Source organism: Tachysurus fulvidraco, chromosome 9 (assembly GCF_022655615.1).
Source record: "Tachysurus fulvidraco isolate hzauxx_2018 chromosome 9, HZAU_PFXX_2.0, whole genome shotgun sequence".
NCBI classification, from domain to species: domain Eukaryota; kingdom Metazoa; phylum Chordata; class Actinopteri; order Siluriformes; family Bagridae; genus Tachysurus; species Tachysurus fulvidraco.
This window is the reverse complement of record NC_062526.1, coordinates 4,852,019-4,872,550: the sequence shown is the minus strand read 5'-3', so window position 1 is coordinate 4,872,550 and position 20,532 is coordinate 4,852,019. Positions and strand designations below refer to the sequence as shown.

General features: G+C 39.8%; 3 protein-coding genes across 10 annotated transcripts in view; 1 reads left to right on the top strand and 2 right to left on the bottom strand.

Annotated features, from left to right (window-relative positions):
• grin1b (glutamate receptor, ionotropic, N-methyl D-aspartate 1b) overlaps positions 1–225 on the bottom strand; it is a 32,672-nt gene extending 32,447 nt beyond the window's left edge. Inside the window, exon 1 of one of the 4 annotated variants that reach the window (XM_027162936.2) lies at positions 1–225. This exon is cut by the window's left edge and continues 750 nt beyond it. The gene's annotated coding sequence lies outside the window, so the exon portion shown is untranslated. The other 3 variants (XM_027162937.2, XM_027162938.2, XM_027162939.2) reach the window with 3 other exon arrangements.
• A 5,824-nt stretch (positions 226–6,049) lies between these two features.
• On the top strand, positions 6,050–18,090 carry tsc1a (TSC complex subunit 1a). 4 transcript variants are annotated; one of them, XM_027162785.2, is made up of 22 exons: positions 6,050–6,311; positions 6,804–6,990; positions 7,779–7,882; positions 7,986–8,138; positions 8,399–8,543; positions 9,467–9,621; positions 9,736–9,809; positions 9,886–10,046; positions 10,147–10,253; positions 10,577–10,739; positions 10,821–10,939; positions 11,083–11,131; positions 11,286–11,366; positions 11,815–12,286; positions 12,411–12,481; positions 13,103–13,269; positions 13,439–13,621; positions 13,806–13,916; positions 14,023–14,145; positions 14,530–14,717; positions 14,901–15,065; positions 15,714–18,090. In XM_027162785.2, the coding sequence occupies exons 2-22, from the start codon at positions 6,882–6,884 to the stop codon at positions 16,165–16,167; spliced, it is 3,354 nt and encodes a 1,117-aa protein (XP_027018586.2). In that variant the 5' UTR covers positions 6,050–6,311; positions 6,804–6,881; the 3' UTR covers positions 16,168–18,090. The 4 variants fall into 4 exon arrangements, with proteins under 4 accessions (XP_027018586.2, XP_027018587.2, XP_047674312.1 ...); XM_027162786.2 differs by having other exon boundaries at positions 6,051–6,311; positions 12,411–12,454; XM_047818356.1 differs by lacking the exon at positions 6,050–6,311 and adding an exon at positions 6,358–6,524.
• A 2-nt stretch (positions 18,091–18,092) lies between these two features.
• On the bottom strand, positions 18,093–20,492 carry spaca9 (sperm acrosome associated 9). 2 transcript variants are annotated; one of them, XM_027162793.2, is made up of 4 exons: positions 20,361–20,492; positions 19,910–20,074; positions 19,218–19,420; positions 18,093–18,577 (listed from the first exon to the last, which is right to left on the bottom strand). In XM_027162793.2, the coding sequence occupies exons 2-4, from the start codon at positions 20,063–20,065 to the stop codon at positions 18,253–18,255; spliced, it is 684 nt and encodes a 227-aa protein (XP_027018594.1). In that variant the 5' UTR covers positions 20,066–20,074; positions 20,361–20,492; the 3' UTR covers positions 18,093–18,252. The 2 variants fall into 2 exon arrangements, with proteins under 2 accessions (XP_027018594.1, XP_027018592.1); XM_027162791.2 differs by having other exon boundaries at positions 20,295–20,437.
• Between the last annotated feature and the right edge of the window lie 40 nt (positions 20,493–20,532).

Sequence of the window (20,532 nt, the reverse complement as noted above, 5' to 3'; positions counted from 1 at the left end):
GATGCGCGCTCCCGCTCAGATTCCGCCTGATTAACGCGTACGCTTTATAAATCATGAACCCAACAGCTTTCCTGCTTACCAGTGAGTGTGCGCGCCCATGTCACACTGGTACTGTTAAGATACTGTCAGTATTAAATTCTCTGTCGGTATTCTTATCCTGTCATCAGAATATCGTGCTTCATTTTAAATTAATTCACATCCCTTCCCAAGTAACGTCAGTCCGTGCCATGGCTAGTTTGTCCCTAGATCATGGAAGTCAACCTCAGTTTTCACCCCAATATACTGTATCTAAAGCTTTTTTTAGTGTTTAAAAATATCCAGCCTCTTAGCAACACCTTCTATCTATCAATTTTGTGATTCATTTAATCTGCCATTTCAATAAATAAGGCATTTGCCCCCAAGCATGTACCATTAATCAAGTATATTATGGACGGACATGGCTTTTTTTTCTTCTTTTTTACACATTCAAAAGAAATCAATAAAAGCCGCGCTTCGTCCATCACTCGACACGAGAACGCGGATATACCGCGGCAGCGCGCAAAAAAAAATATCACAGAGACCCTCGTTACCAAGGAAACAAGCATCCCCGTGTTTCTCTTTTTCTCTCTCTATCTCTCTCAACCAGACTAACTTAGTATTATGAATCAGCCTCTGGTCCCTATTAAGGAGAAAGGTTTACTATAACATGGATTTTAAATGCAATGTTCAGATCTACAATTAATTAAAATAAATAAATAATCAAATAAAAATTCATTTGTAATCAATTGCCAGAAGATATTTTTGGGCGTTGCAATCTGATGACCTCAGTAGTTACTTGTGGTCAGGAATGCATCACACCACAACCACAGAGAGAAAAATCTAGCTAAAGTCAGACATGGGTGGAATTTTGATGACCTGTTCTTTCAATCCTTCATCCCACAATCCCCTTGGTGCAGCAATAATCCACACAATACCAGCTGTCAGCCATTCTGTCCTCCAAACCTTACTTATTACCTGATTGCATAATCAATACTGACAATGGTGTACAGATGAGATCTTGGGAATACTGTTCATGCAGGATAAAATGCACATGCACAGATGGAAGGTAGATTAGTCATACAAAACAAGTATGCACAAGTGCATTTGTGCTTGTGTACTTCATATTAGTCATGGAGGGCTGAAGACATGGCATCAGTAGGGCTGTCAATGTACAGCGACATCCAAGGCTATCACTTTGCCTTTTTTCTTCCACTTCATTATCTGTCGAGACAGGTCTCCGTGCATCATTTGTGCATTCATTTGAATTTTTTCCCCTCTTTTCTTTGTAAGCCTCTTCCAGAAAAATCTGAGGCAAAGATAAGAAAAGATAGCAGCTTCGTCGTTCCAGCCCTGAGATGCTTCCAGCTTCCAATAAAATAAATGATACGTGCACAATCATTTTCAAATTGAGTCCCAGCTCTCAAAGTGTCAGCTTCAATCAAGCTACATGCCTTCGCTCCCTGTATGGCTTCAGCAACTTGCAGATCTATTCATAGCTAGCGCAGTGGGACTATTTTGCATAGGTGAATTTCTAATGCATTACATTGCTTCTAATTTGCATAATGATTACTGTAGAAGAGGTATGGGGCAGATTTAGAAGTAATCTTTAGGGGCTGATGTATTGTACATAATAATAATAATAATAATAATAATAATAATAATAATAATAATAATAATAATAATAATAATAATAATAATAATAATAATAATAATAATAATAATAATAATAATAATAATAATAATAATAATAATAATAATAATAATAATAATAATTAAGTGCATAGGGGGTTAAAGCACTACTGCATGCAGTTGAGAGAGAAAAAAGAAAGCCTCCTACTTTGCATAAGTATGCTTGATTGTTTCTTGTAGCATATGTTCACTGCATGCTTAATTTAAACTGCTCCACCCTGTGTATAGGCTAAACCCGAAAGACTGTTTAATTATTCCTGAGTGCATCTAACGAGGAGGCTGTTTCTCGATTGTCTAGCAAGACAAAAGACAATCATGGGTCGTGTCATTCCTTTAGCATTAGTCCTGGAAAGGAGGAAACTCAGCTGAAGCTTTGTCTTCATAACGCCTGGCACAAACACCTTCTCTTTACTGTAAATAGATTCCTGTGCAAACCCAAAGCTTTTCTGGAGAATGCTTCATAAGGACAGGACAGATGTGGTGCATTCAATAAAACATAGAAAAACTTTCACTGTTTTTTTAAATTAAACATTATAACATATTAATTAAAAATTGGGACTCATTCTGAAAGAAAGTACGCTCCGAATGTAATCTATTCTTGATATTGCAGTTATGATGTATGCTAGGACTTACAGGTAGGTGATCATGGATAAGATTTGTGTGTGTGTGTGTGTGTGTGTGTGTGTGTGTGTGTGTGTGTGTGTGTGTGTGTGTGTGTGTGTGTGTGTGTGTGTGTGTGTGTGTGTGCGTGTGTGTGTGCGTGTGTGTGTGCGTGTGTGTGTGCGTGTGTGTGTGTGTGTGTGTGTGTGTGTGTGTGTGTGTGTGTGTGTGTGTGTGTGTGTGTGTGCATGTGTGTGTGTGTGTGAGAGAGAGAGAGAGAGAGAGAGAGAGAGACAGAGAGAAAGAATGACAGAGAGTGAGTGAGAGAGAGAGAGAGAGAGAGAGAGAGAGAGAGAGAGAGAGAGAGAGAGAGAGAGAGAGAGAGACTAAGAGGAGGTGACCTTGAGGAAGGCAGCTGATTCAGAGAAACAGCTCCACCTCATGGACATTCACTACAAGCTAAACACAGGTCTGCAGAGTAGCAAGAAATAAAACATGAACAAAAGAATTAAATAAATAAAATAATAAAGACCTTTCTGGGACAATATGGATTGTACAAAGAAAAGAAAACCCTTTGTACATCATATGATTTTGTATGAGAATGGAATTTTACACCAGTTATTTCTGTATTATCACTATGCATGTATTATTTTAATATTCAAACTAATTAAAACATACCTTTAGACCAAACCTTCTTTGTCAGGGCTGCAGGGGAACTGAAGACTATCTAAGGAAACCCAGATATGTTGTGGTAATACGTACTGGGTTACGGTTAGGGTTAGTTTTAGTTGTATTGTTGAAATTAGATTTACTGATATATATTTTTGGGAGGGAAGAGAAAACCAGAGAACCTGGAAGAAACACCACATGAAACTCATCAGAGCTCAGGATTGAATCAGAAAGCCTTGCCTAATAAATTGGCAATGCCTTGTCACTCCTTTCCCAGGCAAGTGAAAAATGCTTGGCCATATGCTCTTATAAGTTATTGAGTACACACTACTAACTAACTGAATGTGAGAGTAATGTCTGATAATGATACATATTATCTTGCTGATGATAATCATATGATGGTCGAATTAAATAAGACATTTAAATAATAAAATAAGACATTTTCCTATAAGTGAACAGTTGATAACTTCAACAAGACAGACTTCATGTTAAAATTAGATTGATCCTGGTTATGCCATTGCACTCTTTGACCAAATAGTACACAATTATAGAAGGGAAATGATTTATAATCTCACTCTCTGGTGTCACACAGATCAAGATTTCTTCATCATATCGTCTCAGGGAGTTTTTCCTCCTCATCATCCGTTGCCCGATGTTAAAAGTGCTATACAATGTAATCGAATTGAATGTCATTGTGATTCACTAGTATCTATCAGAAGTAGTACATATGGTCGTTTCCAACAGGAATCACTGAGCAATTTCAATGTAATTTCCTGCTGGCAAGTTTCGAACTACTCACAGCTCAGCTCAGTGCTGTGTGGGAGAGTACAACATACGCTTTGGTGGCTTTCTGGTTAATTAAAGATAAATCCCTGCCAGAAAAGAAATGACTGCCTACACAAATCACTGCAAAAAGACACACACAACACTGGCAGGGTTATGAAATAATGTGCTGGAGTGAGCTAGGAGAAAATCTTCTGCAAATACAAATGAGAGATCCAAATGCTAGACTATGCTTCAAAACAGGATTCACAGCATGGGCTGTAAACTGAAATAGAATTGAAGTGAATTTTATAGCACCACCTAGCTGTGGTGCAGGCATTTGGCAAAATCCTATAAAATATGAAGCACCATACACCCTCAGACAAGGCGTTGAATTTTGCGGCACAGCCTGTATTTCTATTTTGAGAGCTACAGATCACTGATCTGAACGCAGCTGAAATGAATCAAACTAATGGATCTATTTATCAATTTTGTATGTACATTTGTAAATACAAATTGTCTATATTGTATGTCATTCTGTTACAATAAAACAAATTCCTCGTATGTGAAAACATACCTGGCAATAAAGCTCTTTCTGATTCTTAGTCTTCTGATTCTATAGACAATGCATGCACATCTATGTATCAGAGAGCCACTCGATCAAGCTGTTCTAAGACGTTTTAGATCTGGCCAGTTTTCTTGACTGAAAGAGTCTGAAAAGAGTCTGAAAGATGACACACGCCATGACACAGTCTTTTCTGAAATGAACGTTCCTCTGCAGACTAAATTTCTTGCTTATGCATTACTTGTAACAGTTTGTCTTCAGTGTTACATTTTAATTCTAACATAAAACTAAATGATTCTGTGAGTAAAAATCGATTTTATTTTCAAATTCAAATTTTATTGGTGACACACAATCATACACGGTGTGACTTGTAGGAAAATGCTTTTTTCCCCCAAAAATCAGATGCAAAGTAGTTACAATTTAAAGAAGAAATAAATATATTAAAAACAGAGGTAGTAGCTGAATATGGTACAGAGATGCATGTGAATATGAACACATGTCATATATATATTGTTAAAATCACACACTGATTCATTTAATGATAAAAAAATTACTGCATCGTTCACCAAGGAACAAAAACATGGAGGAAAATGTTGATGTTGAAAATATGAAGAGTATACAAAATATCAACAGACAAATTACAGATAGTTTTGTTATTTATTACTTTAACTTATTTTATCAATGCTTTGCTTTTTTTTTTTTTTTTTACTTTTTTCTTACACAAAATTCAATTAATGCTGACAGCAGTAAAGTGGTATTTAGTCTTTGGTCCATCACTGATGCAGCAGTGCTTTAGTCATTTGTTCAGTCAAGCTTATTTACCTTCTCATCTGTACATTCTGCTCAATCAGGTCAGTACCCAAACCTTCAACTTCACTTTAACACCTTCTAAGAAACTAACAGCATGAGTTATTGTTTAGGGTTAAGGTTGCTCTTTTGTAACCAGTGGCAGAGCCAGAGGGGTGTCCGGGGTGGCACTGAACACTCCTGACATCTGATTGGCCACCCCAGGTGCCACCCCGAATTTTTATTTGATAGCAGTGGAAGTTTGATGCTGACTGACATCTCATTTCACCTATCAAAAGAACTCTTTGTTTGACTTATATATAGAATATAGAGATATATTCTACCTCTAATGAGCAATTATGGGATTCATCCATGCTCCTTGTTAGGGTAATTTGTGTCATAGTCTGTGGACCCCCTAAAGTTGCCTTGGAAATCACCTGGCCACCCCATGTATAAAACTCTAGTTCCGGCACTGACTGTAACTAAGCTAACATTTTATATTTACTGCATTTTGGCAGACACCCTTATACACCCCTTTATCCACCTGAGCAGTTGAGGGACCTTGCTCCATGGTCCAGCAGGAGCATTTTTGGCAGTATTAGGATTTTGAACTCCAACCAGAAGTCCAAGGTCTTAACCACTGAGCTTCTCCAATGTTTTAACCACTTTCACTTTGTTATATCACCACAACAAACAACTGCTAACTTCTTACATATTTCACTATAAACCAATAATAACTATTAATCATTTATTCAGGTTTTTCCTTTAAAGAATATGTATGAATATGTATATCTGCACAGGTATATCACTGTATCTATATCTGTAAAGGATCAAGCGCTGAAATGAAATCTGACTAAACATCTATTATATATATATTATGTAATCATCAGGTTACCTATCGAGCCTGCAGGTGATGAATAAACATTATGACGTCATTTGTTTTTAAATCGGCGCATGCGCACTCGGCTCCTGTCAGGTTGAACTCCGCTCCATTCTTTACCTTTAGATTTGCTCTCGCTATAATTGCACTGGTATTGCGAGACAGTGACGGTAAACACTGTGAACGACCGCTAGTTGTAAATCGCTAGACTTTGTGTGTGTGCACTTGGACTTATTACGAAATCTCTGAGGGACTATTTTTCCTCCGCGGCGACGGCGCTACACTGCAGGTCGTGAGGCGTCCAAGATGGCGGCAGCGTTTAAGGTCCAGGCTTTTTAAAAGGTAATAAAATAGACTGTTATAAACCTGCTTTCGAGTTGTAACCTGATGCGCTGTGCGGAAGATATTTTAGGTTGTTGGAAGTGTTTGAGGTGACAACGTGTCATTGCTGTTAGTCCGAGCTAAACGAGATGTTTTCAGCTTGTTAGCCGACTTGCTAACGTTTAGCATTAGCTGGGATGTTGCTGTCAGTCAACCGCTATGCTGGATTCTCAGGCAGGGGGTTTAAAGTGTTTTGTTTTTAACACAATATCGTAATGTCTGTTTTACTGTCGTGTTTGGTCACGTAATGCGGTGTAGTTGCAGATATAGCGGTGTTATAACTAACTAACTAACTAACAAACAAACAAAAACAAACAACAGTAACGTTAACTATAACTAACGTTAGCTCCATGCAGTACAGTACAGTATAGTACAGTTGTTTTGATCAGAACACATCACCTCGTTGCATGCACAGCTCTCATGCATAAAGCTGAATCGACATGTTTCACCCAGGCAATCCATGTTGACCCAACTGAGCCTTAGGACCCACTGTGACAAAGCCTGTAGTCCTGCCATCTGTCCTGCACTAACATGGCCAAGGACCAGCCAAATGTCTTCGATCTCCTCATGCTTCTGGAATCCACAGATCTGCATGCGCTGGAGCAGGTCAGAAGTGTTCTACAGGAGAACCTTAGTACAGGTTTGTCACCTTCACACCACGTGAACTCTCACCACGCAGCTTCTTGCACACGCTTCACACTTTGGTTAGATATACAGTGCACTACTTTTGCATTCTTACACACTTTCTGGCACACTTTCAAAGGGTCTTGTTCAAGGGCCCAGCATGGTGGACCTGGGATTTGAGCTCACGACCTTCCGATCAGTAGTCCAACAACCTTAACCACTGAACTACCACATTCCCACAGCAGATGACATATATAGCGACCATAATATCACACACAAATCACGTTATCCAACTAATATTAATGACAATCCAGTTACAGACAATTCTTGCTTACATGGCTCTAACATTACACAACTGGCAGCTTTTAATGCTTAACTCTTAATGGTTTGGTTATGGCTACAATAACAGTAAAACCTTTTGAAGTGGTTGTTTCACGAAGCGCCTGATGAAATGTAATGATGTCATCCGGATAATATTAGCTCAGTTACAGTACTACAGTGATCCTTTTGCATTCAAGACATGTATTTAATAAACAATATCCCTAATGAGAGAGAGATTATTTTTTAACAAACTGCAGGCAAAATAAGTGCTGCTTTAAAAAAAATGGTCTGAGATTAGTGTGAGTTTGTAATACAATAAAATTGCATTATGCAATTTACCTCAATGTTGATATATCATCATCTCCAGCTATCAGCTGTATAGCTACTTATTATATTGTATTATATTGTGAATGTATCTGACTGTATGGTAAGACTTTGTACGTTGAGTTTTTGCAATGTCTGACTTGTCGATATTGGTGTCAGATAAAGGATCTGTGCTTCTCAATGGCCTTGTGGATTATTATCTGGACACCAGCTCTCCTCAGGCTGTGGATCTTCTGTCCTCTGTCAGGGAGCCTCATGACAAGGTGAGAACATAGTCTTTACTGTTCAACTGAAAAGACTGCTTTGCCACGTTAAATTAAAAGCCTAGTTTCTGCATTAATCGTCATGTGTGCCTTCTCCCACAAGCACCTCTTAGACAAGATGAACGAGTGCATGGCCAAGCCGAGCAGCAGGCTCCCAACCCTCAACCTCCTCGGTCATGTTGTACGCAAGCAGCCGTCATGGATTCACAAGATCACTCGCTTCCCTCTGCTTGCTTCACTACTCAAATGCCTCAAGGTACTGAGTGAAAAGGCATCCAAGCAAGACTAAATTTGAACTGGTGATCTATCCAAGATATAGAGGGTGAATTTTAATCTGGAGACTTGAACATGTGTTACAAAATACAAAAATCCATAAGCTACAGCTCAGTGTGTGTGTCTGTCATGAAAATGTATTTTAGTCTTGATCTATTTAGATTCTAGTTGTGTTTCTTTTTAGCTGTGTTGCTTTCTAACAGTTTTTTTCTCTTTCCCTGCTTTGTGTTTTTCTATCAACAGACTGAGTCAGATGTTGTGGTTCTTATAACTGGAGTGTTGGTGTTAGTCATCCTGTTACCCATGATACAACAGACCAGCAAACAGCTCCTGTTTGAGTTTTTCGACATCTTCGGACGACTTGCAGCTTGGAATCAGAGAAACCCAGGTCAAAATTCAAATGCTAATGTCTAATAACAAGCCTTTAATCTGCGATAATAATTTTTTGTTTTTAAAGCTACCACTGTGTGTGTAGTCTCATGTAGCCAGTGCTTCAGACTGATTGCAGAAGTTCTGGACTCCATCTCAGCTTTTATTGGCCCCAAGAGGGCATCTGAATGAAATGTAAAGCCAGCGATCACAGTTTTTGTTCAGCATCATATTCATGGGTCTGAAAATGTAACGTCGATGTCCCTAAAAAAAAAGACGTTCATTTAAGAACGTCCTGCAAATGAATGAGTCTGTGTCGTGAACTTCACATAGTTTGGAAAATCAGGTGTTTAGCTGATGCTCATAAATGCTTGTTGTCACAGTTGTAAACACGATCGCTTCCTTTTTCCATGAGGGAAGGACGGCGTCACGGCGACTTGGTTTACAAGCAGAACGTTAAAAAAAATGTGGTGCACTCGTCTCCTGGAAAACTTATCAGATGCTGACATTGAAACTCCTGACGTGTTTCCAGTTTTTTGGTCATCAGACGTTCGGCCAATGGTTTGTAAGCATGACGTATGAGGCTGAGACTTCTGTGTCCCCACTTGCTAATTTTTCGAGCCACGTTCTATATGGCTTCCCAACTAAATCTGAAACATTTTTTCATTTTTTCAAAGTGTTCATTGAGAGCACTAAAGCTATTTATAGTATATTTGTGTATACTGGTGTGTGTGTCTATATAGTTATGTGTAGAGCTCACAAGCATCTACAGTCTGTTGTGCCACAGTAAGTATGTGATGTCAGTAAACAAACCAAAGGCACATGGTCCAGTGTTGTTTACTTAATTTTCCGTAACTGCAGACAAATACAAAACTAAATCTGTACTGAACAGAAAAGGTTTCTCTAAACGTTGTGAATATAAATATTTCTTTCATCATCTAGGCCATGCTCAGGGAGCGTATGCAGTTCATCTGCACGCCAGTGTGTACTCGTTCTTTCACCGCCTCTATGGCATGTACCCCTGCAACTTCGTGTCCTACCTGCGCGCCCACTACAGCATGAAGGAGAACGTGGACACTTTTGAGGAAGTAGTTAAGGTGTGTGTGCGCTCACTGCGCCTGTATTAATCTCCATTACGCTTCAATGAAATTCCACATGTGCAAAATATGTGTTGCTCTTCATTTATACACAATCGGTTCTCCATCCATCAGCCGATGCTTGAGCATGTGCGGATACATCCAGAGCTGGTTACCGGAACCAAAGACTATGAAGTTGACCCGATTAGGTGAGCCTGACTGAATGATATATCAGTGAGATCCACATACAAACATGTCGTTAAGTGTTCTGTTCCTTCGCTCCAGGTGGAAGAGATTTGAGACCCACGACATTGTGATCGAATGTGCCAAAGTGTCCCTGGACCCCAAGGAAGCGTCTTGTGAGGAGGGCTACTCATCTCTGCCTGAACATGTGCCACGGCGCCCCATCGACAGCAGCAGGTCCTGCTCGGATCTAAGCACACATGGTTAGCGTGCACTCATTTCTACAGCTTTCTTTTTTTTTTTCACCAGGTAAAAAATAATTTACACGATTTAAAAAGTCTTCTGCATTGTTTGGCTTTACAGGAAGTTCATCTTTCAGCTCGATGGCTATAGTTCGCCAGTCCCTTTCCCTTTCATTACCCCATCTGACAGTCACTCAGCACCCAGGCCTGCAGACCCCCAGTGTACAGGTAGATCATCTTGCCGAGCACTCACACACTCAGTCTCTCACACAAATCCACTGGTATAATTAGGTTGAAATTCTACAAAGCATAAATAAAAAAACTCACCTCAAATCATTTCATCCTAAGTTTGAAAATACAAGAAAGTTTCATAGAAAAAAGGTTGACGTGCAGAAACGTATTTATTGCAGAAAAAGAATTAAACCTACTCTGAAACGCGTCCTGGATGCTCAGGAGTTAAACTTCTACGCTGATTGCGAGATGTTTGATTATCTGAGACCACAGACAAACTCCATTCTAATTAGCGATGTGATATGCGATTGTTTTGACAGGGTCTTGAGGCAGAGTCCTCAGGGATGAAGGAGGCCATGTGGAGCCCTTCCTCTGTGTGTGGGATGAGTACCCCTCCCAGCTCTAGAGGAATGTCTCCCACCACCGTCTCTGATCTCTCACACAGTGCCTCGAACTTCTTAGGGCGTGTCCCGAACACACCAGGTCAGGGAGCTGAAGCGCTCAATTTATGAACTGTATACATGTTCTATTAAAAGATGAGTATAACATGAGTATTCTTCACAGTGGATGGGAAGTGGACTCCGTCAGCCTCCACACCCTCAGGGTCCTCCCCTCTCCTATTGCCCCCCGGAGAACTCGAGCACACTGCCCAACCCACCAGCATTACTCTCCCTCTTCCTAAGGTATATTATCAAATGATATAATTCCTGTTTAAATCCCTACGCTTTGTAGAAATAACCAAAAAAAAAAAAATTCGAACATTATGAATGATCTAAATTCCGTCTCTTTTCTTTTGAACATCCTTGCATTGCATGAACTTGCCCAGACAAATCAGGAGATTAAAAAAGGCAACCACGCAACTATCAATGGCACAGGTGAGCATACTGCGGATTCGGTTAAGGATGGTCTTTTTTTTAATTTGTTTTTTATTGTAATTTTTCATTTATTGGCTAAATAGTCATGTTGCATTTACATTACAGTACAGAATACAGACTGGTATTTTAAACTATGAAGTGTGGTGTTTCTCAGGTACGGGTGATGGGATCAGTCCTTTTTCTTTGACTGAGCTCTCTGACTTTGTAAAGAGGACGGAGAGAGAGAAAGAGGAAGGTAAGTGTTTAAATAAAAGAACAGGATATTTTTTGGCCTTAGTCTAATTGAATTGTTTTGCCATTTAAATGTATTCACTATAGCGGTAGAAGATGGATGGATGTATTTAATATAAAATAGTACATTGTTTATAACAGTTGATAAATGTTCAAGAAAATAACGAAAATATCCTAGGAACATTAGAAATGTCCTGTTCTGTCAGTATGCATCAAGAGGCAGTTTGGAAACACACAAACTGTCAATACGTTGCTTCCTTTTACTACTTTTACAAAGAACATTGAAGCCCTTGTATTAGGATCCTTGTAAAAATTGGTAGTAAATTCCATTATCAATTCCGATCTCAAAAAAAAGTGATCATCTATTGAAAGAAACCTTGACCAGTTCTAGGTTGAGGAAAGTTTCTGTAATAATATATTTTCATACATCGTTCTCCTCTTTTACACTACAGATGCCATCACAGCAGAGTTGCTGACACTAACCCAGGGCAAACTGGATTCCCTCCACACATCAGCCACGGACGCATCCTTTTCCAGCACCACTGAGGCACCCCCCTACTTAAACCCCAGCATTTATACCCTGCCTCATAATCTGGCCTCCACCCCAGACAGGGTGGTGAACACCACAAAAGCAGCAGAGCAGCAGCACATGTGGCCCTGTTTCACTCCCATAGAGAACTCCTTGAGCCCAGCTGAAGACACCTCCTTGGAGTTGTTTAAGGGCTCGTTTCCCTACGAGCATCTCTTCGACCTGGCCTTGCCAAAGCTGGCCTCTCTGTACATGGAGAAGAAGATCGCAGAGGCTCAGCTGAAGGCTGGCAGAGAGGAGGTGGAGGTGGGGGATCTGTCTGCTATGTCTCCTCTAGAGGTGCTGGATCGTCTTATCGAGCAAGGCCATGACCTTCATGAAAAAGTGTTAAAGAGGTAAATAAGGTTATAGGTGTCTAGAGTTTCTTGTACTTTTCTTGTATTGTTTTTTTTTGTTTTTTTTTTTAACTAACTAATAACGCTAATATAAAAGAAATCACTGACATTTTCTTTCTTTCAGATCTCCTTCTTCGTCAAACCCCTCGGCCGAGCCACACCTTGGAGGTAAACATCATAGCACTAAAAGAAAAGGTATTTAGTAACAATATATATAAACTGCCTCTGCGAAGATCTGTCCTCCAACCTGTCTTTTGGGTCCTTTCCTACCTGTTTGGTTGTATTCGTTTCCTTTTCACCGCTCGTTTTTTAGCTTTCCTTTAAAATACTCTGCAGAAAATATTTCTTTTTAGGTGAACTTTAAAGATGGATATGTAGAATAGGGGATTCGTGAAATGTGCAACATCTCAATGGAGAAAAAAAATTATAATTGATGAGGTGAGAATATTCATCAAAAACATAATGAGCTCCAAGTCGGCTAAACTGGCCAGTTTCTACAGCCTCGTTAACAGGCACCAAAGGTCACATAGGCATGGCGATGGTGTCATTTGAAAGCTACCAAAGAAATTTTTAACTGTTTTCATGCAGTCATATAAGCATATAGCGTATAAAACATGTCGTACGTCGTGAACCGGAGCTGACGGGCCAAGTTTGGGATCTCTGGTATTCAAACAGCGCACATTTTCCCACAGTTACACATCAGCATCGTATTGCATCCTGTCACAGTGTATCGATACACCTCACGGAGAACAGTTAATTAACCAAACGTTAAGAAGTGGTTTGTGGCATTGATGAGTTTCTATTTTGCACACGTAGGCTCAGGAGCCCCTGATGAGCTGACGCTTTTGCGCAGTCAGTTGCTGCTCCTGCACAACCATCTGCTGTATGAGCGGCACAAAAGAGAGCAGCACGCACTGCGCAACCGCCGCCTGCTCCGCCGTGTCATCAACGCCACTGCATTGGAGGAGCAGAACAACTCCATGGTGAAGAATCTACACATGTTTAAAAAATAAATGAAGGGATTAATACATTTGAAAATGATATTAGCAAAGAGAATATTTATCACGTTGGCAGCTGACGGGTATCATGTCAGATCTTTCCGTGCTGCTATGTTATGGAGTGTGTGTGTGTGTGTGTGTGATGATGATGCAGAAGGCCCAGCTGAGGCTGCAGGAAGTGGAAATCCAGACTCTACGGGCGAGTCTGCAGGAAGAGCAAGAACGCTCCAAGCGTCTGCAGCAGGAAGGAGAGGCGCAGGTGCAGCAGCTCCACAGCCAGCTCCAGAAGGTCCAGCGTGAGAGGAACAACTTCTGTACCAAAACTCAGGAGCTACAGGTTAGTACATTCACTCAGGGCAAAACAGTAGGAAAAGCAGATAACAGAGTCGTGTGCCTGCGGTGATCGAGCCGTTAGGGAAGTGGAAACGAGTCTTTGCTCTTTGGCATGTTTGGAGATTGTTGAGCATGCTTTAGGAAAAGTCTTTCAAATAGTGAACATAGAGTATTTGATTCCTCGTCAGAGTGACCTGCAGGAAAGTAAGAAGAAAATGGGTGAGCTGGAGGCAGAGCTGCAGAGAGCCAATAACAAAGTGTGCAATACAGGACACCTGCTCAGCCAGCTGTCTATGAAGGTAAGAGGAAAATCTGGCCTGAAATCAGCTGTATGTGCATGTGTAAAGTATAATGCCCTTTTTTAACAAAGCGATAGATTTAGCAGTTGTTTTCTACACATTGCAGCTCAACAACAGTGAAAGCCTGGAGCAACAGATGGCCTTTTTGAACAAACAGTTGTTACTGCTGGGTGAAGCCAATAAACTGTCTGTGCAGGAAGTCCAGCGCCTGGGACCAGACTCGTGTAAAGTAAGCACGAACATGGTTTTTATATAACTAACAGCGTTTATTTCACTAGTATTCCGTAGTACAGGTACTATCTATAGATAGTATTAGTATACAGGTACAAAGTGAAAATGCCTTGTAGCATCTACCAGAAAGTACTTAATATAAATGCAAATAAGCATTGTACCAGTTACAATATGGTGAAGCGGTGGCTCAAGTGGTTAAGACTCTGGGTACTGAAGTATATACAGAAAATTGGTAGTGCAACATCAGTTACTGAGGAAATGTCCTAAATAGGCCATAATGTACATAATGATATTTTGGCCATGGGTCAGATGTTCTGTTCTTTTTTTTTTTTTTTTTTTTCTGTTTTTCTTTTTCCATTTTGTTTGTATGTCTGGTTTTTAGGAGCAGAAGATGCTGCAGATGTGCTCCACGCGTGAGACCGAGCGGTTAAGACAGAGCTCCATTCAGCAGAGCCAGAGGTTGGAGGCAGCCCAGCAGCGCATCACTGACCTGGAGACCCAGCTCAACAAGAAGGAGCACCTCATCCTGGAGCAGAAGAAACTCCTGGAGAATGTCAAAAATCAGGCCAAGTACTAGCTTCTCACTCAACCATACCTTCTGACATATGGTGTGAACTTGTGTAACTATTGGTCGTGGATATCACAAGCCTTAGCTTCCTTGTACTTGAGCACTGCTTGAACACGTGCTGCTGAGATGGAGTTTAATTTGTTCTGCTTATTCCAACATTTATGCTGGTTTGTTCTCTCTTTCAGAGGGCAGCTGCAAGCTTCTGAGAACAGGTATCTTGCTCAAAAGCATGTGACTCAGGCACTACAATCAGAGATGCTCCAGCTGTACAGTCAGCTCGAGCTTGCCAGCATCTCAAACAGCACACCAGCAGGAGGAGCAGCTGAACCAGACGGCCCTCTAAACCAGAGGTGAGCAGATCACTATCTTTTTACCAAGCTGCGTATAACAGAATTGCTTCTACTTCTTCGTATCTTTCTTAACCTTTCCATGGAGGATTGAAGCCAGCCTCCGGTTATGAGTATGAACTTCAACGTGGGTGCTTTTAATAAAAAACAAGATGTCCTTGTGAAAGCAGAATGCAGACCTGCCAATTAATTAAGTGAAAACCAATTAATATTGCTCCGCAGTTTAATCGAGAAATCCACAAAGAGTTGGTCGTTTTTTTCCCCCTCATTATTTCCACCAATAAAAATGGACAGCAATGAATCCGGATTGATTGACAAGTGCGCATGTGTTTTGGAGTCCTGATATTAAGTGACACGTTGTAAGCCCCGCCCATTTCCCTCATCTAACTTTAGTTACTTTGTGACTGATCCCCTGTGAAGGCTGTGGCCATGTGACAAGGCATAACTTATAATTTCCTAATAATTTTAATGATACTGTTAAGGAAGTCATTAAAAACATTGAAGGCTGATCTTCACCACGCACCACCAGTACAAACATTTTGAGCAGACCAATGGTGAGAAATTTTGGCTGGGACATTACACAAGGGATCTGTAAAAGAAATATCTAGAAAACGTACCTTTTAAAAATTCCCGACTTTCTTTTTATTCCAGGCCGAACGGCAGCAACGCCTCCACTTCAGCTCAAACCCCAGAGTCAAGGAAAAGAGAGGAAACTTCTAACGTGTGTGTGAACGGCGAGCTGTCACCACTCTCTCCTGGATCCCCGCTATCCTCTGCACTGACCAACGGTAGTCAGGAAGAAGACATTTCAGCCCTGTCCTGCAACTCTCCTTTGGCTGAAAGCTTCCTGGGAATGCACAACCAAGGGCTGCTGAAGAAGACGAAGAGTCCGTACGATGAGGAGCACAGCCACAGGCTTCATGACCAGAGATCGGAGCTTGCTGAGAAACGCTCAGAGCTCGCAGTGTCCCAGAGCCTGGCGGAGGAAGAAGCCGTCCACCCGCCTGTGGATCGGCACAGAGCTCGCACTTACAACATCCAGAGGCGCAGACAGCAGGACCTGCACATCATGGATTACAACGAGATGCACCAGGAGAAGACATAAAGGAGATTGGTTGAGTTTGCAGGACTGCCACTGTAGATTTGCTTGCAACACTAGACCGAATGATGGAGTAAATATGTTTTGACCTCTGCAGCACTCTTAATTTTAACAAGAGTGGACTGCATTGTTTTAGCAAAAAAAAAAAAAAAAATTTTTTTTAAAGCTCTACTGTATTACAAAACAGCCAAAAAAAATGTGTGTGTGTACACCAAGGGTTTAAAGCTATAGGATCACTAGGTTTTAGGGGTTGTGTTTGTTTTTGGGCTGAGTCTTCAGATTTCAATAAACCCGAACCTAAAACATACTGATTGTAGCTTTAAACTCGATCCAGCCGAAGCTTGTAACCACCATGGTGTGAAATAAGAGCACTTTTCTGTTCGCATCTAAAGATACATTTGTTCTCGGTTCAATTTGGGTTTATTCCTGTATTGGAACGCTTGATTGACATTTTAGCTTCAGATGTGTGTAAAAGTATGCTGCAGTGGTGGTTACATTGTGTGTGTGTGTGTGTGTGTGTGTGTGGATTGTGTGTAGAACACGTATTGCTTTAATTGCTGTGTTTGCTTTTGTAACTTCCCGATAAGATGATAGGATCGTATACATTTGTCCAAGCCAAAGGGTCTTCACGAGTTAGTTAGACGGATGACATGGAAAATATCTTTAAGCAATTTTTTTCTCCTAGAAATTTCTTCTTTCTATTCTCCCTCACGAATCAAGCACTGAAAATACCGTGCATCAACAAATCAAGCCCTAATAGTCAGATACAACTGTGAAAGACTCGCAAAAAAAAATGCAGCTGTGATCTAGACGACGGTGTGTGCGAGTGTGTGAATGTGAGGAAGTGAGAAAGTGTTGACGATGTCATAACCTTGCTTGGGGTGCTTCGCCTTTAGGAAAAGATGAAGCAAGTGTTAAACAATTATAGAATTTATTTTTTATTAAATCAGTTTAATTCTGGGTTTATAAATGTTAGACCCTAGTGCAATACTTCTCTTAGCATTACACTTCATTACCAGCTCTGAAGCATGTAAGGTGTAGTGTTTTTTTTTTTTTTTTGCTGCTCAGTTAGAGATGTCACACAACACGAACTCCGCTGCTGTTCATCCTGTATAGAGGTAGTGCCTCAGATTTGCCCCTGCCAGGCTCTTCAGTGAATTTCAGTCACAGTTGTGTAACGGGGGGGGAAAAGAAAAAAAAAAATCCATCGCTGCTTGGATTATATGTGAAATGTGAAAGTTTCATGGTAGCAATGTATAGTATACAATCACAAATACACTAAAACTCAGCTGATGACATGAAATCTAAGCTCTCACACGTATTGATGTCCTTCTTTGAAAAGATTGTCAATCATTTTTTGCCAGAATCAGGGACCTTTTGTGATCTCTTGTCATGGTTTCAGCTAAATAAAAATGTGAAATACTGAAAGAAAAAACAAAAAAAAAACCCCAAAAAAATACAATTCACCAAGGACTGAAGGAACCTTTTGACACGACGAGGACGACGCAGAGATTATCACAAAGTTTTCAGACTTTTTGCCGACTTTGTTCAAGAAACCAGTTCAACCACAGAACGCATGCATGATGACCCAAATCTCCTGCTCACTATTTTAAATCCTGCAGCTTATATTTCAATTTAATGAAGTGTACTCGGCTGTCAACATGGCTTTCAATGACATCTGTGTGATTTAATGTTGTTCACAAAATGCCTTAATAAGATACAAAACAAAAAAAGGACATCTCTCCTTTCCCCAGAGGACAAATTGCAGTGGTTCTGAGAAACTATGGTACAATTTGACAATAATCTGGAGTGGAGTCAGATGTCCTCAGGGACAAGGAAAAAAAAAAAGTATTGATTCTGAAGGCACACAAAGAAAAGGATTTCTACTCGTTATGCTATGATCAGGAATAATAAAATATATGTTTTGCATGTTTTGCTTTCATCGTTTCATTTATTAGTGCTTTCATCGTTTCATTTATTAGTGCTTTCATCGTTTAATTTATTAATGCTTTCATCGTTTTGAACCTCATTGAATTGTTTGTACTGTTTTTATTTAAATGGATTTACTTTAAAATTGTAGAAGAAAATTGTTCACTTTCTCCCGGGACCTGGCGGCTTCCATGCAGGTTTCCATCCATCTGAGGGTTTCCATCCATCTGCAGCTTTCTGTGTAGACTTGGAGGATCGTCTGGATCCATATGTTTTTTTCACAGACCTGACCTGTGCGTTATTAGAAGCCCTTTGCTGCACAGGTGTGGTATTCTCCATCTCAGGAACCATTTTTTTGCTAGCTTGTGACAGGTCCGTGATGGCTTCTTTAAGCAGATCCAGAATCACAGGAATCACGCTGATGACACCGCCGTAGTAGTTTTGAGCTTCGTCACAACTCAGACGATTAACCCCATTATATTGGTAACTGCAGAGAGGACAAAGAGATAAATGGTACCATGAAGAAGCAAAATAAACATTTAGCTCATTAAATATTACTAAATCAATAAACTCCATCAACGAGCTGATCGGTTCATTGATTATTTGTTGTTTGCTCTAATACTACGAGGCTCTTGAATCTGATTGGTCATCCGGTGTTGATTAACGTTCTATAATATAACGGTCTCCGATTGTTGTTCTGGTTGTAATTGAAATGATGTGTTTTTATTAACTTTCTAATATATTATTTCATGGAACTTGTGAAAAAAATATAAAAAGGCACAGAATATCTGACAACACCACCAATCTGAGGAAGGAGTCTCCAGTGTCAGTGTTTCGTATAGATCAGTAAGTTTTCTGACAGGCTGCTAGAACAAGGTGATATTGTCTTGATTTTTCTCCGGGATCACTCTCTCACACATTCACTCACTCACACTCACTCACTCACTTACTCACACTCATTTACACTCACTATCTAATCACTAAATGCACTAAACACTAAACACACTAAATGTGATGTTATTGGAGAATAACGTCTCGGTGTGTCACATCACCTTGTTGCGGATCAGTTTGACTCTCACAAGGGTTTTATTCCCAACTTAACATGTATACATGCATTGTCTCTTAACTGTGTCCGGAACTGGCTGAAGTTATATTCAGGACTAAAAACATTCCTGTAGCTGTTTAGAACATCTCCGGCGTAGTTCCGAGCAGACGCTAAAGACTCAATCATATAAAACAGATCCTTGAGATTGTTCATGATGTCCAGGAAGAGCGAGAAGATCTGCATGTCTGTGGTATTGCTGCAGTGTTGTGTCATGTACCATTGCACCTAAACACAGAATTACACATTTTATTGCATTTTAAACTTGATGTGCAAGTGAAGGGAAATTGTAAACGGTAGAGTATAGAAATACATTCTATTCTACAATTAAATATATAAATAAAAATACAATCTATTGTACAATTTAACTGCATAAATAAAAATACATTCTATTCTACAAAATAAATTCACAAATAGAAATACATTCTATTCTACAATTTAAATATATAAATAAAAATACATTATATTCTACAATTTAATTGCATAAATAAAAATACATTCTATTCTACAAAATAAATACACAAGTAGAAATACATTCTATTCTACAATTTAAATATATAAATAAAAATACATTATATTCTACAATTTAATTGCATAAATAGAAATACATTTTATTCTAAAAATGTTTTTGAATATAAAAAACGAGTATAAACTGTAGAATTATTATTATTATTATTATTATTATTATTATTATTATTATTATTATTATTTGCTGACCTCATTGACAGTAGACACCGGTTGTGTCCGGTGGTGCGCGTGCTCTCGGGAGCGCTCGAGCGCCGCGATGAAGGTGAACTGCTGCTGCTTAAAGCGCTGGAACTTCTCTTCAACCATCATCAACACTTTTCTCACGTCATTCATTTTGACACTCATATCAACACACTTACACACACACACACACACACACACACACACACACACACACACACACACACACACACACACACACACACACACACACAAATATTAATTATATGAGAATTAAAACAAATATCTTTACACCTTTACACACACTGATCAATGAATAGTTTACTCAATACTCTTAAAAAATTTCAATTAGACCAAAAGATTATTATAATCATCAACACAAAGCTAGATGTACCAGATTTTAGAGCAAGAAATGCGGCGGTCGTTTATTTGTTTTTCGAAATTCCTTTAAAAAGCTCACGTGCCACGGCGTTACTCGGCAACCGTTTCGTTGAAGCGCATGCGTACTGCAACCAAGACGACGGGCTAGTCCGTAACCATTGGCAACGAGTCGTAGCAAAGACGCGCCGCTGAGAGATGTGCAGTAGTTTTTAACGCGTTTTATTTAATCAGAATCAGAATTAGAATCAGAA

Excerpts from the sequence above, each read along its gene's own strand:
- spaca9 (XM_027162793.2), bottom strand. The coding sequence starts at position 20,065 with ATGAGTGTCAAAATGAATGACGTGAGAAAAGTGTTGATGATGGTTGAA. Across the intron at positions 19,421-19,909 it reads CGGTGTCTACTGTCAATGAG|GTGCAATGGTACATGACACA; the intron begins GTCAGCAAATAA and ends TTCTGTGTTTAG. Across the intron at positions 18,578-19,217 it reads TTCAGCCAGTTCCGGACACA|TTACCAATATAATGGGGTTA; the intron begins GTTAAGAGACAA and ends TCCTCTCTGCAG.
- tsc1a (XM_027162785.2), top strand. The coding sequence starts at position 6,882 with ATGGCCAAGGACCAGCCAAATGTCTTCGATCTCCTCATGCTTCTGGAA. Across the intron at positions 10,740-10,820 it reads GCGTGTCCCGAACACACCAG|TGGATGGGAAGTGGACTCCG; the intron begins GTCAGGGAGCTG and ends TATTCTTCACAG. Across the intron at positions 13,622-13,805 it reads CCAAAACTCAGGAGCTACAG|AGTGACCTGCAGGAAAGTAA; the intron begins GTTAGTACATTC and ends ATTCCTCGTCAG.